Consider the following 17,746-nt stretch of genomic DNA (forward strand, 5'->3'; position numbering starts at 1 on the left):
GATCGCGATGGATGCCTTTATCATCACTCCTTCCTGCACCTATCATCGACAATTTTCTCAAATAATGTACTTCTGCTTGGTGGTTGCAATTCCTGCTCACTGAGAAGGGAATGGGCTGAGATAGGTTGGCAGAAGGATTTTTTTGATCAGAAGGATTCCTAGCGAAATAAGGTCATGGCTAATCATGGAAAAAAAATTGTTTTGCTTTCTAGAGATGAAACTGTATTCCATAGTGAGAGTTACAAATGGAGTCCAGCTATGGCTGTTCCAAAGTAAAAGGCCTCTCACGTCAGTTTCATTGCCTTTATTTTATAAACCAAGTTCAAAAGTCAGATTGCAATTACTTGTTCCTAAATGAACAAGTTTTCATCCAAGCTGAGAGGATGTATCTTTTATTTTCTCACATCTTTTTCTAGGAAACGTGTATTAATGGTGATGCTGCTGTTGATGAAAGCTGGCAGCTTAGGCTGAAATTAATCCAACTGTAAAATAACAAATCAGCTTAAAATGTAGGCTCCAAGAAAATGAATTTCACAAGATTGGGACAATGTGAAGAGCCTTCCTTCAGTCATTCATTCATTTAATTAAAAAAATATCTATGGAGTGCTCACAGTAGCCAGACGTAGGTACTAAAAGCAAGTCAGATGAGTTCCTTGTTCTCATGGAGCTGACACTAGGGGTAAGGGGAGCAGTGAAACTTTTTTTTTTTAAGTTCAAAAGGTGATACATGCTGTGAAGAAAAATTATTTTAAAAAACAGGACACTTCAATGGCAAATGTCTGGGGAAGCACTGGATGAGGAGTCAAGTGACTTAGATTATGTTTTCAGCTTTGCTACAAATAGTCTTTACAGTCTTCAGCAAGTCACTTCACCTCTCTAGCCTTAATTTTCTCACTCATACAATGATGACTTGAACTTATGATCTCCAAGCTTCCTACTTAGTATAGTGTTTTGATTTGATGGCTCAAAGACTGCCATTACTTCAGTCAACATGAATGCCTGCCAAGAGTCAAAGACTCTTGCACCACAAAATGAGCAAGACAGACATGGAAATAAATCATTATGAAACAGTGTGAAAGTGATTTTTTTAAATTTATTTCTTTTTAGAGAAAGTGGAAAGGAAGGAGAAAGAGAGGGAGAGATATACTGATTGGTTGCCCTTCCCACACCCCTAACTGGGGACCTAGCCCACAAGCCAGGCTTACGCCCCAACCAGTAATGAAACCCAGTATCAAACTAGCAACCCTTCGATTTGCGGAATGATGCCCAATCCACTGAGCCACACCAGCCAGGGCAAAAGTGATGTTACCTTCTGTTCTTCTCAGTCCAATACACCCCTACACATAAGATGCATCATATAATGAAAAAATACATCATTAAAAAGTTAAACAGGGCAATGGGTCAAAGCCACCTCATCCAATGGTCCTGCTGCCAGTGGGGCATTGAATTTTATACAGGACTATTTCTCCCCACTGAGACTGTAATCACTTTTAGGACAACAGAGAAAACCCAGTTTCTTTTTCCTTTTTCTATTATACAGGGTTCAGCAAAAGAAGGTTTACAGTTGTATATGAAATAGAGTTTATTCTATTATTATTTATTATTGTATTATTTTCCATACAAACAACTGTAAACCTACTTTTTCCCCACCCCATATTGAGCACAAAATAGGCTCTGTAAACTTCGGCTGACAGACACTCACGGATTAACTACTTTAATAACACAAATTGGCAGTCATGGTTGGTGTGGCTCAGTGGATTGAGCACCAACCTGCGAACTGAAAGGTCAGTGGTTTAATTCCCAGTCAGGGCACATGGCTGGGTTGCGGGCCAGGTCCCCAGTTGGGGGCGCGGGAGAGGCAACCACACATTGATGTTTCTCTCCTCCCTCCCCTCGCCCCCCCCTCAATAAATAAAACCTCAAAAAAAATAACAGGTTGGCAGACAGGGATTGAAGGAAATGACTGGAGCACTGGTGGCGTGATAGGTCAGTTTACAGGGTAATTTTGCCATTTGTTGCTGTGCAGCTTTTAAGCCTCTTTTGGGGGCCCCCTTGTGTATTCTGTAATATTTTTCACGTTTTAAATTGATACAGAAAATGCATAAACACTTGTAATCATGATCAGAACCGTGTAAGTGTGGTGTCTATTTGTCAGCAATTTGAATGGAGTGTGTACGATAAAAGTGGTTGACTTGAGAAGTGGTGATGTGGATGATTTTCTTTGCAAGTATTTCACCTTTCCTATGCTTTCACAATAAAATACAAAGCTAATGATGCACAACGCATATAGCTTTTCAAGCTATTCTGTGAAGAAAAGGAGCCTCGGAGAGCTGACATTTTCTGAAAAAGGGTAAAATGCATTGCAAACCTAAGTCTCAACCAAAGAACACGGTCCCACTGTCGTGCCGCTCAAAAACCCAAAGAAAAGCGTCAGGCGGACGATTGCTGCCAATCACACGAGGTCGTCTTCCAGGGACGTAAAGGAAACATGTTCCAGAACCTCTGAGAACCTTTCGAAGTTCCCTTCCTGGAGTCCCTCCACCCACCCACCCCCGCTAGTTACCCCAGTGCGTCAAAGGCCCATATTCGTCATAGAATGGGGAAATGCACATCCCGCGATATTTGGGAACGGGATTTGGAAGTTTCGGGGGGAGAAGGGGAGGAAAATCAGCCGCAGCACATGCGCACTGGCTCACAACCGCCGGACTGCACGCGGGTAGGTAGGCTGGAACTTAAGAGGAGGGGTAGCAGAGTGTGCGCGTGTCTACCCCCACCCCTTTCCACGCGCAGAGCGTGAGTCTGCGGGTGACTGGAAGTGCGGAGCGCGGGGCCTGGCTTGGCGTTCCCGGCACGCGTGTTACTGCAGCGGGCGCCCTCCTGCTCCACCACAAGTTGGAGTGCTGCAGGCGTGCACTCCGGCGTCCGGACGTGAGCCCCTTTTCCTCTTTAACATTCGCCCTCCATGCACACACCCTAGTCCCCTGAGAGTTGGTCTTCGCGCCACGGCGCGCCCCTCCTACTGGCCCCAGTGCCCGCTTGCTCCAGGTCGGTAGTCGGCTTCATCCCCGGTGGCCCTGCTTGGGGGCGGAGAAGATGGCTGGCGGACGTCTTCTGTTGGGGGGCGACTTCCTGTCGCCTCCGCCTTTGCCCCCCCTCCCGCCGCCGCCGCTGCCGCCCCTCCCGCCGCCCCCGCCTGAGCCAGTGCTGGAGCAGTGGCGCTATAGCCACGAAAGTGACTGGCAGTGGGCTCTGCGACGCAGTTTCATCTGTCGGCACCTGCACAGCTATCCCGGGGCTGCCCTCGACCAACTCCTTGCGCTCTCCGCTGCCTGGACCAACCACGTTTTCCTGGGCTGCAGGTGAGGAAGGTGTGCGGGTCGGGCTAAGGGACGGGGGTAGGGGATCGGTGATAGGATTCGGGTCGGGTTAAGGGACCTGGATAGGGGACCGATGATGGGGGGATAGGGACGGGGGCAGGGTACGTGTGAGGGCTTAGAGGCTGGAGATTTGGAGATGCTGGAGGACATTGTTGGCCTGTGGAGGTGGTTGGCAAGAGTGAGGTGGTAGGGGATGACATGAGTGCTAGAAGGTGCCAGCATCACGGGAGCGGCCCCTCCAGGACCAGGGATAGCGTTGCGCCTGGAAGAGGAATGATCACCACAGTGACCACCACAGTGACTACCGATGGTCACTGTGGTGACGATTCTTGGAGGGCCGGGGAAACGATGGGTAGCAGAACCTCGGACCTGCGTAGGACCTTCCAGGGATGCGGTATCCGCAGAGAATATCCTACAGTCGGGGCTCCAAGGGGGTGGGGTGGGGAATGCATTCTAATCCTAGTCTCCTCCTGACCACTGTCTTTCCATCCCATTAAATAAAACAACAGCCGCCGCCCCCCGCTGGGTTGTACTGTCTCCTTTTGAGGCGGTTTGTATGAGGTGTCTCAGCCACAGGGTCCGCCTTGCTTGTAGATTTGCGCATAAGGTGTGTGGACTCAAACAAAGAAATGGATATAGCTCGTATGAAAATGGATTGCCTTACTTCACTTTAATTGTGATCAGAAGGGTTAACAATTAGCCTCGGGTGAGGTTTTAGGTGTGCGGGTGTGTGTGTGTGTTTGTGTCCCCCCCACCTTCCTAAACCTGGTGCGCATTCTGAGTAGGCCTCTTTGAGAGCTTTTTGCATTCGATGGAGACTGCAGTATGGTTCCAACGCATTTTTTTAAAAAACAAGACTACATGCACCTCTGTCCTTCAGAACCTCCAAATCAGTCTTATACTAGACTAATTATTCCTTTGATAGACTGAGGGGCTTCTTTTTTGACACCACTGCCTCACAGTGAATTTTTTATTAGGAAGGATGACAAAATCTGGGAAATGATCAGATCAAATTGAGCCAGTTCAGGCCAGGAATGAGTAACAGATACAGGCAAATAGGATTGTCACCTCTTACCCTTAATTATTGAATGTGGTACCCAATGTGATACTTTGCTCTCATCACAAAAATTAATTTTTTCTATTTTCTCTAGGTTAGTGTAATTTCTGCCTCCAGAGATAATTACTATTTCGCTGGAGGAACTGGTTACAACTGGGGAAGCCTCAGTTATTAATCAAGTCAATCACATAAATCTAGTTGACCTTCATTTAACAATATTGTTCTTGCCATTGAAAATGTACCTTTACCATAGATCTTAATATTACAGAAAACCATGGAGAAGCTGAATCCTAAAAAAAATCCTTATGTGGGAGGATAATAACCACCCTTTGTGTTAATAAATCTTAACCTACCCAGTAGAATATAGGCTCCTTTGGAGAAAGGGTTTATGCTTTCTTGTTCACATCTTTATTTTCAGTGCCTAGAAGAGTGCCTTCTGCATAATAGCTGCTCAGGAAATTTGTGTGGAGTGAGTGGATGAATAAATATAATGTTATAATGTACAAAATATATAAAAATGTGTGTATCTCACTTAATACAACAACCTTGGGAATTAGGTGGTGTCTCATTTTCACAGCTAAATCAATGGACGCCAAGAAGTTAAGTGACTTTTCCAAGGCCCCAGGAGTCTTCTGATGCTCTTTCCACTGAGATACAGCTGCTATATTTGGAAAGGATGGACCAGATGTGAAAGCAAGTAACTGGCACAAACCACATCATTATTATATCTCAGGATTTCATTTAAACAACAGCAGCCTTGTACATAAGTAGGGCATTAAAAAACACAGACCAGGCCAGTGGTATAAGTGTTAAAAACTCAGAAAATGTGTTGTGTGTGTGTGTGTGTGTGTGTGTGTACTTGCCAAAGCACATCTGTGTATAGTATATACACTATAGTCACCATGTCACCAAGTTGCCATAACATTATCAAATAGCATAACAGAAAAGTAATGTTTGTGTTATATCTTAACTTAGATATAAGAGAAAGAAGAGGCAATAAATCTTCCAAGCTAGGAACCAAGTGCAGTCTTCCATTTTAGTCAGGCTTTACGCTAGCATCTTCAGGTGGCAAAGAAATCTATATTCCAATACTTGTTAATGTTGATGTTGACAGAGCTCTTGTTTTCTGGTCTATTTCATGACAGAAGACTTTTCTCTCAAGGGAACTGCAGAATACAAGGTGAAACAGCCTATTCTAAACTGAAATTGCGAACTTGTTGTTCAAGGTTCATCCTTGACTTTTAGAACAGGTTGTAAACAGGAACAAGAAGACAAATTGTTGCACTTTTTCCCCTGTTTAGCAGGACTTCCTGTGTTTTGTGTCATTTGGGGCTGAAGTAACTCCTAGGTAAAGGATATGTTTGAGAACTCCCTGATCATAAGGTTAAGCTGGCTGGGGATGAACCATGTTTCATTTCCTTTGGTGACTGGTGATTTTCAAGGAACAAGTTTGAGTATCTTCTTAACTCTGTTAACAGTGGTTCTCAAATTTAAGCAGGCATCAAAATCATCAGCTAGGATTGTTAAAACACAGATTGCTGGGCCGCATCCCCGGGGTTTCTGATTCAGTAGGTCTGAGGTGGGGGGGCATCGCAGAATTTCAGAATTTGCGTTTCTAACAAGGCCCCAGGCGATGCTGATGATTAAGTGATGCCAGTATGAGAACCACTGCTTTATAGGATTAAATAAAGCAATGTTTCCCAGTGTACTTTTTCATTATTTTTCCATCGTAAGCCAGGCAACCAGGAAGCTCAAATAGCTGAAATTATTTCTCTTCACTTTTTTATTTGTTTCATAAAAGTAAACTATCTGTCAAGAATTTTTTCTGCAAGTAATGTCTAAAATATATCTTGTGGCTAATGAAAAGTTAGTAGTCTTCTAATCAACTACATCTACTACACTTACATAATTGTTCATATGAATGCCTAGGAATTGTGCAGTTTTTCACTTAAAAATTGCACATAAATGTATAACAAAGCAGAATGTTTGGTTAACTGGAGCATTCAGTTTTCCATTCTTTATCACTAGGATTAGAATCAGAATCCTGGCCTATTGATCTTTGATGGGATATTAATTAATATTAAAATGAAACTGGCTTTGCCACCTTGATTATTTGTCTCTTGTCTTGTTGATGTAAGACGTGTTTGGAAGGCAGATGCCAGCGGGCTCATGCTGTAAAACTAACTTTGCCCGTAGTAGGTAGAGGGCATCAGTCACCAGCTAATGAAGTGTGAGTGGAGCCTTCAAAAGATGTATCAATATTCTGGTTGTATGTTATTCACTTATGTTAGGAGTCTTATGAATAGTTTTGAATAAATACTTTTATACTTGGCAATCCTAGTCTTTGCTGAGTTTCCAAACCTCAGCTTTTTTTTTACTTGGATTTAATAGACCAGTTTAATATATTTAAACATTTTTGAAAGCATCTATTACTGAATATTTATTGAATTTCAGGTGCCATATATCATAAGTATGCACCTATATGTACCTGTTTTTGTTCAAGAATGTAAGATTTGCCCTGGCTATTGTGGCTCAGTGGATCGAGTGCCAGATTGTGAACCAAAGAGTCGCTGGTTCGAATCCCAGTCAGGGCATATGCCTGGGTTGCAGGCCAGGTCCCCAGTTGGGGGCATGCGAGAGGCAACCACACATTCATGTTTCTCGCCCTCTCTTTCTCCCTCCATTCCCCTCTCTCTAAAAATAAATAAAATCTTAAAAGAATATAAGATTCATGAACTCAGATGTCTTTGTCCACTAGAAATCATCTTTTTTATGTGCTAAGCATGGTGGGACCATTGAATAGCCTCCAGAGTTCCAAAAGCTTAGTATATAATAAGCTACTTTTGAAAACCCTAAAGACCTGCTGCACATTTTTTATTTTCTTTTGTAAATATTTATAACCAAATTGATATATGAACAGACTTAAATATATAATGTACATGCATCTTAAAATCACTTTATTAGACTTCCATTAATGATATTTTTTATCATGATCCCTCCAAAGATGGACTACTGTATAGCCATTAAGTCTCATATGGTAATGACATGGGGGAAAAGCTTATAACATAGTAAATTAAGAAAAAAACCCTTCCCAGATTGCAAATCAACATAGATGATCTGATAGTGATGGGAGGGGGGAGGGGGGAAGTAGCTTGGGAAACATAGGAAAAGGAATAAAACGTAAACCCCAAAATGTTAGTGAAGTTATCAGTGATTAGATTGGTAGGTACTTTTTTTGGTGGATTCTATAAAACTTCTGAAGTAAAGGTGTTACTTTAAATCCACTACAAAAAAAATAATACAGTATAAAAAACTGAGTAATGAAAGCTTTACTGTCTTGGCTCATTTTAAATTGGTGGAACCACTTCTTTATCCCTGGATAGCTAACCTCTGGAGAATTTATGGGAATGCAGTCCTAGTGCTCTTATTAAAGACTCTAGATTGCTATTTGCATTGTTCTTAGAGTAGTCAGGTGTTAGGTGCTATAAGGTCTTTTCCATTACTGTTTGAGCTGCTTGGCCTTCTTCAATATTAGGACTTCCTAATAAAGGACTGATAAGCTGATTATGCTGGCAACCTACACAAAGGTTTATTTTTGTAGCCTATGGGTGGTGATGAATTTTGTGGCAGGTGTAATTAATAGGAAACAATAAGTAGTATAATCATTACTGATGCTGGGAGAAACCTGAGAGAAAAGTGAGTGTGAACGGAGTGAGCCCCACATGCATCATTCATGCACACTGGATTACGACATGCTTGCCATTTGCAGTTTTATACCCTGTTTGGAATCAGACTATAATTGAAGGTCTGGAGAATTTTGACAGCAATTCCAGGTGAGTGCCTTGGTTGTAGTACCAATTTTGGTAGCAAAAGTGGCATCACCAGTTTTAAGATTTATAGACTACTATCTCCTTTTCGTAATCTCTAGTCTTCATCTCATACCTTGGAAATTGGACTCCCAAGTCTGAATGGAAGTGATATATAGAACACATGACATTTTTTAGGCTATGCTTTCCAATGTTTGAGTAAGAGAAAATGAAAATAAAATTACTCTTGGCATTTAAATATTGGTGTCAGCAACAGCAGGAGCAGTGTTTGAAGTGCAGATTACAGCCGGGCTTGCTTCTGGTAGTCCTGTCAGAAAAGGCCACCATGTCTTGACTTCTCTGCTTTGCAAAGAAAGACATCTGGTGGGTGTGAAAACTATTGTGCTGAAAATGTTATCTCCCTTTCAAGTTCAGAATCTATTCAGGTTAAAGTGTGGTAGTTACTTAAGAGCTTTCCTCTCAAATGCTACCAGGAGTCTCTTTTTTGGTCTCAGGTTGGGAAAGGCCACAGGTAGAAAGTGTGAGTACATCCCCATGACAACAAAATTTCACTTGAGCCCATATTTTGGTTTCTGTGCAGTAAAATGATGTCCTGTGACGCAGCAAATCGACTTAAGAAGCCCTTTTTAGAATTGTGTGTTTTAAAACTCTTTGTTATGGAACAGCCAGACACATACAGAAGAGTTTAATGAGCACCCATGTAACCCAGCACTTGACTTCAACAATTATCAATAGTCTCTTATGCTCTCCTACTCATTTCATCTAATTTACCCCCAGTTTTTATTTTTTTATTTTTGTGGGAGATAGTCTGGAGTATATTAAAGAAAATCTTGACATCATTTCTCCTGTGAAAACTTCAGTATGTATCTATACCAGACAAGTTTTTATTTATTTTTAGAGAGAGGGAAAGGGGGAGAGAAATATTGATTTCTAAGGTAGAAACACTGATCGGCTGCCCCTCGCGCATGCCCCAACTGGAGGGGAGTGCCTGCAACCCAGTCCTGTGTCCTGACCCTGGGAATCCAACCAGTGACCTTTTGCCTTGCCAGATGAGGTCCAACCAACTGAGCCACACTGGCCAGGGCTAAACAATACTTTCTTAAAATCATCCAATGTTCAGTTTTTCCCATTTGTCTCAAAATGTCTTTTTGCAGTTGGTTTGCTTGATTCATGATCCAAACAAGGTTCATAGTTGATCTGTCTCTTTTAACCTATAAACAGTTCCCCTCTTCTTTTACTTTCTTTTTAAAAAAGATTTTATTAATTATTTATTTTAGAGAAAGGGGAAAGAAGGGGAATAGTAGTGTGTGAGAGATACATCCGTTGGTTGCCTCTCCTGCACCCCCAACTGGGGGCCTAGCCCGCAATCCAGGCATGTGCCCTGACTGGGAATCAAACCACTGACCTTTTGGTTCACAGGCCAGAGCTCAATCCACTCAGCCACACCAGCCAGAGCTATCCATTTTTATTCCTGGTTCCATGGTGTGTATATGCCAGAGTTTAACCATTCATCTGTTAAAGGACACCTGTGCTGATTGCAATTTTTGATTGTTACAAATACAGCTTCCGTGAACGTATGTTTTTGCATGATCCTGCATTTTCATTTCTCTGAGATAAATGCCCAAGAGTGTACTTGGTAGATTGTGTGGTGATCACACATTTAATTTTGTAACAGACTTTCAAGTTGTTTTGCAGAGTGGCCATACTATTTTACATTCCAACCAGCAATGTATAAGTGATCCAGATTCTCAGCATCCTTGCTAGCATTTGGTGTTGTCACTATTTTTTATTTTAGCCATTATGATAGGTGTGTAGTGATATCTCATTGTGGTTTTAAATTGCATTTCTCTGGTGGCTAATGATGTTGAACATCTTTTCAATGTGTTTATATGCAATCTATATCTATTTGTTGAAATGTTCTGTTCATGTCTATTTTTAAATATCCTTGGAAGAGCTCGCTTATGGCCAAACTTCAACTCCTTTTATAAAAAAGATTTTATTTATTTTTTAGAGAGAGGGGAGGGGATGGAGAAAGAGATGGACAGAAACATCGTCGATTGATTGCATCTTAAAAGCATCCTGACTGGGACCAAACCTGCAATCCAGGCATGTGCCCTGACTGGCAATCGAGCCAGCAACCTTTCACTTTGTGGGATGATACCCAGCCAACTGAGCCACACTGTTTGAGGCATTTTCATGTATTTTGTTTTTTAATTTAATATATATGTACATTTTTACTGTTGAGTTTTGAGAGGCCTTTTCTACTATATACTAGTTTTTTGTCAAGTGTGTGGTTTGCAGATATTTCTCCCAGTTTGTAGGTTGTCTTTTCATCCTCTTCACAGGGTTTTTTGAGAGCAAAATTTTTGATTTTGAAGTGCATTTTATCACTTTTTCCTTTTATGGATCATGCTTTTGGTGTCAAGTATAAGTACTGTTTGCCTAGCCTTAGATCTGGAAGATTTTCTCCTGTTTTTTAAAAAGTTGTATAAGTTTACATTTTACATTTAGGTCTTTGATACATTTTGAATTATTTTTTGTATAAAGTTTGAGGTGTAGGTTGAGGTTTTGTTTGTTGCCTGCATGTCACAGATGCCCACTTGCTTCAGCACTTTGTTGAAAAGGCTGTCCTTCCTCCATTCAATTGGTTTTGCAGATTTGTCAACAATCAGGTGAGCATGTTTGTGTGGGTCTTTCTGGGTTCTTCCCCATCAAATTTTCATCTAATAGACTAAGAGGCATTGATGATCATTTATTATTCCATTATGGGTTGCAAAATGGTAGTAGTGTGCCATTCCTACACTTATTAGCTGGGCTGCTCTTGTAAAAGAGATTTTCTTCATCAACTCTTCAGTTGCTCTGAGGTATAGTTTGCATGGAAAATGCCAGATAAATACTTGCTTTCTTATATTACCTGTTTTTAGAATAATGACTTGATTCTCTACCATCCTCCAAAGGTGACCAATAATGAATTTATAAGTATCTTTTTGAACTAATGGATTTTTAACATACTTGATTTGTCTCAGTTCACTGTTGTTATTGTTCTTACTGATGATACTCAAGTTGGCTTTCTTTGCCAGTGGGCAGCTATTCAAGTTGGCTTCTGAGTCCATTTGACACAATTCCTGAAGTTGTTGACAGCTTCCTTGTTTTCAGGCACAAGAGTATCTTCCAGGCTCATCTTATACATTTCTTGACCCATGCTTGGAGTCAGCCGTTTCTCTAAAGATCCTGATGCTTTTTCATGGGAAATAATATAAATCCCCATCTAGATCCTAACACTCTTAGTGCTTTTTGAAATATATAAACATAATTATTTACATATAATATACATTTATGATAGAGAAAAATAAATTCGAGTTTATATGGATGCTTTCAATTCAAACTTAAAGATAAGGCCCGAGCTTAAAAAATTTTAAAGAACTTTAAAATTTATTTTTAAATTACAGTTTACATTCAATATTGTTTTAACTTAGTTTCAGGTGTATAGCATAGTGGATAGACAATAATATATTGTGTTGGCCAAAAAGTTTTAGTTATTCTTTTCCATATGATGGCTCTAGTAGTGCTTAGTTGTCTTTAACTTAATTCAAAACATTTTTGTTAGATTGTATTGTGACAGCTGTCATATCAGTGTGTATTTAAAAATAACAACAAAATTGGTGCATTGTTGTGCAGCCACTTTCATATTTGAAAATGGAAGAAAATATACAATGTTTTCAGTGTATTAAGCTTTATTATTTCAAGAAAGGTAAAAGCTCAGCTGGATGCAGAAAAAGATTTGTGCAGTGTATGGAGAATGTGCTGTAACTGATCGAATGTGTCAGATGTGGTTTGTGAAGTTTCTTGGTGCTTTTGACATTTTGGTGAAATAAATTCTTTGCTGTGGGGCTGTCTTATGCATTGGAAGATGTTTAGCGGCACCCATGGCCTGTACCCACTAGAAGCCAAATATACTCAGAATATTCAAATCACTAAAGTTATTGGTAAAAATGAAAAATGCATCTTTTATTTTATGGAAAAAAACTAAACGGACTTTTTGACCGACCCAGTACTTTACAAAGTGCTCCCCAATATTTCCAGTACCCACCAGGCACCATACATAGTTATATTATTGACTCTATTCCTAGTGCTGTACTTTACATCCCCATGACTGTTTTATAACTACCAATCTGTACTGCTTAATCCCTTTATCTCTTAACCCAGTCTCCAACACCCCCCACTTTTGACAGTCAACAGCCTGTTCTCTGTGTCTGAGTCTGTTTCAATTTTGTTTGTTCATTTATTTTGTTCTTTAGATTCTCCATATAAGTGAGATCACATGGCATTTATCTTTCCCTGACTTATTTCACTTAGCATAATACTCTCTAGGTCCATACATACTGTCACAGATGGTAAGATTTTATGGCCCAGTAATAATCTATTTTAGACACACACACACACAAAACCACTTTTTTGACACTTAGGTTGCTTACATATCTTGTCTATTGTAATTACGAGGGGGGACCCAAAAAACCTGGAATTTATTTATTAAAAATTGTGTGTTTATTCTTACATGTTAAAACTTCAGTCACCTTCAAAGTACTCTTCATGTAATACACCTATTGAGGTGTTTTTTCCACTGCTCAACACAGTTTTTGAACTTGTTGATTTTCATGCCTTTTAGTGCTTCTGCCATTTTTTGTTTCACCTCTTCCACATTGGCAAAATGTTTCCCTTTGAGGACTTTTTTCATCCAGGGAAACAAAAAAAAAAGTTGCTTGGGGCAAGATCAGGTGAATAGGGAGGGTAGGGTGGGGTGGGGGTGTCACACCATTTTTAGTCAAAAACTGCTAAACACTCAGTGTGGTGTGGGCAGGTGTGCCCGTAAATTACCCATCATGAAATGGGCAAATGCGATGAAAGAGCCTTCCAAAAAAAATTCACTGAAGCCAAAGGCAGCCTCTCAGAACAACGCCAGCTGGTACACTGATACAGATAGTTTCCTAGAACACTCACCTGGTGGGTTAAGCCTGTATGTACTACAAGAGGCTCATCCTTCAGAAGATAATTCCATTTTTGGAGGGGTCCTCCCTCATAACACTGCAATGAACATAGGGGTGCGTATATTCTTTTGAATTAGTGGTTTGGGTTTCTTCAGATATATACCCAAAAGTAGAATTGCTGGGTCATAAGGCAGTTCCATTTTTAATTTTGTAAGGACCCTCCATACTGTTTTCCACAGTGGTTGCACCAGTCTGCACTCCCACCAACAGTGCACTAAAGTCCCCTTTCTCCACATCCTCCCCAGCACTTGTTGTTTGTGGACTTAATGATGATATTGGCTTACATTTCTTGATTTTATGTTTGTATGTCTTATAATGACAGTAACATAATTACTCATTTGATAGGTAAGTTTTTAGGGCAGAGTCTTTAGTTTTATAGCCAAGATACTCTGTTTAAAAAGTTCTGTGGGAACAATTATAAGATTGGCTCAGTTAGAAGCTTTTAAAAAATAAACTATTCTTATATGTTTTAATGGTAGATTATATTAATTTAAATAGGTACAGCCCACGCTTGATGGAAAAAATTCTTCAAATGGCTGAAGGTATTGATATTGGGGAGATGCCTTCATATGATCTGATGCTGTCCAAACCTTCCAAAGGTCAAAAACGTCACCTTTCAACATGTGATGGTGAGTATGCTCATTTCTGGAAGGTGGGATTTGAAGAAACTACATGGCCTTTTTTTAAAACTATATGAGTGTTGTGGTATATGATTTTAAGTAACATTGGTAACTTTGGATCTTACACAAATGTAAAAGAATCTTAACTTTTAGTTATGTACAGGGTTTTTTTTTGTTTTTGTTTTTGTTTTTGAGGAGGCTAAATAGAACTGAAGTCTAAGAATTAAGTCACACTATAATGCTATCCTCGGAGTCCATGCCATGAACCTCCTTCTAAATAGAAAAACCTTATACTCTGATCATTTGAGCATCTAAGTAACTAAATCCTCTTGGATGGGTCCAAGATGGACCAGCTTTCTACTGAACAGTGTTATAGGGAGGAAGCTCTAGTGTCTGGTATAGCTTCAACAGAGTTCTTCCATAGCTTTAAATTTGATATCCCTCATAAATCATTAGTTTCCAGCTGTTGCTAGTTCTAGAAATAAAATATAGCTAACGCTCTCTTGTGTAGAATAGGTCACAGATAAGATTTTGAAGTTGAGAATCTTTGGGATCTTTTTATAATTATTTTTATTTGATTTTTAGTCACAACTATGTAAAACACCAGCACAGAGTCACTCACCACTGGTACAAAAGAGAGAAGCTTTGTAAATGCCTCTGGCCATCATCTCTGTTGCAGTAGAGCCATGTGTTCCATTTGCAGTCCTTAAGAAGAGGGCTTTGCAGTACAGGTGGTATGAGATTATACTGGAACAACTTCTTACTCAGTACACTTCACCTGTGCTTTAACTCATTAGATGCAAAAGCATCTACCAGTCATGCGTGGTGGTGACCTTCATATTTGGTTTAATGGTGTATTTTCTATCAAGTCCCTTCCCTTACACATGGAAGGACGGGAAGCATTCCCTCTTTATGTTGGAACCTTACGTTGATATTTGAATCCCTTCACCTAAATAACCTGAAGTTTTTGTGATGGGAAGTATCTTGTACCAACAATGCAGCTTGCAAATAATATGGTTGGTACTATTTTCCTGCTTGGGTGTTTTGTTTTTTTTTAAATATTCCCTTTGTAATGAATTGTAAATTTCACTCATTCTATAGGTCAAAATCCTCCTAAAAAGCAAGCCGGTTCCAAATTCCATGTGAGACCTCGTTTTGAGCCTGTACATTTTGTAGCTAGTAGTTCAAAAGATGAAAGACAGGAAGATCCTTATGATCCTCAGACAAAAGAGGTAAATGAACAAACACATTTTGCCAGCATGCCAAGAAACATCTACCAAGATTATACTCAAGACTCTTTCAGTATACAAGATGGGAATTCTCAGTATTGTGATTCATCAGGATTTATTTTCACAAAAGACCAGCCTGTAACAGCCAACATGTATTTTGACAGTGGGAACCCAGCCCCAAGCAGCACATCACAGCAGGCAAACTCTCAGTCACCTCCTGAGCCTTCACCATCACAGACATTTCCTGAGTCAGTGGTAGCCGAGAAGCAGTATTTTATTGAAAAATTAACAGCAACTATCTGGAACAACCTTTCTAATCCAGAGATGATTTCTGGATCTGATAAAATTAATTATACATACATGTTAACGCGTTGTATTCAGGCATGTAAAACAAATCCTGAGTATATATATGCTCCTTTAAAAGAAATTCCTCCTGCTGACATCCCCAAAAATAAAAAACTCCTAACAGATGGTTACGCTTGTGAAGTTAGATGCCAAAATATCTACTTAACTACAGGTTATGCTGGCAGCAAGAATGGGTCCAGGGATCGAGCTACTGAGCTAGCTGTAAAACTCTTGCAGAAACGTATTGAAGTTAGGGTTATCCAACGGAAATTCAAGCACACATTTGGAGAGGACCTTGTGGTGTGTCAGATTGGCATGCCTTCATATGAATTTCCTCCAGCTCTGAAACCACCAGAAGAGCTGGTGGTGCTGGCTAAAGATGCCTCTGGGCAGCCAATTTTTAATGCTTCTGCCAAACACTGGACCAATTTTGTCCTTACAGAAAATGCAAATGATGCAATTGGTATCCTTAATAATTCTGCTTCATACAACAAAATGTCAGTTGAATACAAATATGAGATGATGCCAAATCGCACATGGCGTTGTCAAGTGTTTTTGCAAAATCATTGCTTAGCTGAAGGTTATGGAACCAAAAAAACAAGTAAACATGCAGCTGCTGATGAGGCTTTGAAAATCCTTCAAAAAACACAACCCACTTATCCGTCTGTCAAAAGTTCACAGTGCCAAACAGGCTCTTCACCCAGGGGATCTGGCAAGAAGAAGGATATAAAGGATCTTGTAGTTTACGAAAATTCTTCAAATCCTGTGTGCACGCTCAACGACACGGCTCAGTTTAATCGAATGACAGTTGAATATGTCTATGAAAGAATGACAGGCCTCCGATGGAAATGCAAGGTGATTCTAGAGAGTGAAGTAATTGCAGAAGCAATTGGGGTGAAGAAAACTGTCAAATATGAAGCTGCTGGGGAAGCGGTGAAAACCCTCAAAAAGACCCAGCCTACTGTCATTAACAACTTGAAGAAAGGAGCTATTGAAGATGTGATTTCAAGAAATGAAATTCAGGGCCGCTCAGCAGAGGAGGCTTACAAACAGCAAATCAAAGAAGATAACATAGGGAATCAGCTGCTGAGAAAGATGGGTTGGACAGGTGGTGGTTTAGGTAAATCTGGCGAGGGCATTCGGGAGCCAATCTCTGTCAAAGAGCAGCATAAGCGGGAAGGGCTTGGTCTTGATGTAGAAAGGGTAAATAAAATTGCCAAGAGAGATATTGAACAGATCATCAGAAACTACGCCCGCTCTGAGAGCCACACGGATTTGACTTTCTCTACAGAGCTGACTAATGATGAGCGGAAGCAAATACATCAGATTGCCCAGAAGTATGGTCTTAAGAGTAAGTCTCATGGGGTAGGTCATGATAGGTACCTGGTGGTAGGTAGAAAAAGACGGAAGGAAGACCTACTAGATCAGCTCAAACAGGAAGGCCAAGTGGGGCATTACGAGCTTGTGATGCCCCAAGCAAATTGAGATCTTACTAATTTATTTTGTAAATGCCTAATGAGGCATATATATGAATCAAAGAAATGCTACGTGTCCCAGTTGCAGAATATATTCATTCTTAAGATGTTTCACCTTGTTCATTTCACATAGTGCTTTATTAGGTATTGGAACCTGAAAAATTCTGTCCACTTGTATTAGCTTAATCCAGCAGATGATATTGTGCAGTTACCGTTTGTGTCTTTGATATTGCTGTGCCCCTCAGACTTTAGTAGTTTGTACAAAGCAAGAATGCATATCCAAGTGGAATTTCACCCTGAGAAAGAAATTCCCAATTTAAAGGGCATAGCACAGCAATCTGCAACAATATGTGAGGTTGATATTAACTACAATAAAATTACAGTCTTATTTCCAGACTTCAGATGTCAGATCATTTTGTATTATCTATTTTCATCTTTCTGTGAAGCCAGTTATAGAATGTTTAACAGTAAATTGTGCTGTATGTGTAAATGTCCTTACAGACTAAATGATGTAAAATTTTCTTAAATTTTAGTGTTCACTTATTTATAACTTCTACCATGTGTTTTTCTGAATATTAGAAGTGATTTACTGTACCTTGTGATATATCAGTTTTAACAAAAAGTCTTCATGCTGAGAGAGCACTTCTTGAGAGAGCACTTGAAAAGTTTCAGAAACTTTGGTTTAATCTGAAGAAAGGAAGCTGGAACTGTTTGTTCTTGGTGCCTTGCAGAGAGACTCACAGCAACTTCCTGTTGTAGCTTTCACACGGT

General features: G+C 40.1%; 1 protein-coding gene across 1 annotated transcript; it reads left to right on the forward strand.

Moving 5' to 3' along the window:
• The first annotated feature begins 2,695 nt into the window (after nucleotides 1-2,695).
• Nucleotides 2,696-17,496, forward strand: NKRF (NFKB repressing factor). The gene is made up of 3 exons (XM_090265010.1): nucleotides 2,696-3,359; nucleotides 13,805-13,935; nucleotides 15,028-17,496. The coding sequence occupies exons 1-3, from the start codon at nucleotides 3,094-3,096 to the stop codon at nucleotides 16,983-16,985; spliced, it is 2,355 nt and encodes a 784-aa protein (XP_090121136.1). The 5' UTR covers nucleotides 2,696-3,093; the 3' UTR covers nucleotides 16,986-17,496.
• The last annotated feature ends 250 nt before the right edge of the window (nucleotides 17,497-17,746 follow it).

This window comes from Furipterus horrens, unplaced genomic scaffold, assembly GCF_987537825.1.
Source record: "Furipterus horrens unplaced genomic scaffold, mFurHor1.1.pri manual_scaffold_17, whole genome shotgun sequence".
NCBI lineage: Eukaryota > Metazoa > Chordata > Mammalia > Chiroptera > Furipteridae > Furipterus > Furipterus horrens.

What these genes read in the sequence shown, in the direction of transcription:
- NKRF (XM_090265010.1), top strand. Translation starts at nt 3,094, where the DNA reads ATGGCTGGCGGACGTCTTCTGTTGGGGGGCGACTTCCTGTCGCCTCCG. An exon ending in CACGTTTTCCTGGGCTGCAG is followed by an intron (nt 3,360 to 13,804) that starts GTGAGGAAGGTG and finishes TAATTTAAATAG; the next exon opens with GTACAGCCCACGCTTGATGG. An exon ending in TCACCTTTCAACATGTGATG is followed by an intron (nt 13,936 to 15,027) that starts GTGAGTATGCTC and finishes CTCATTCTATAG; the next exon opens with GTCAAAATCCTCCTAAAAAG.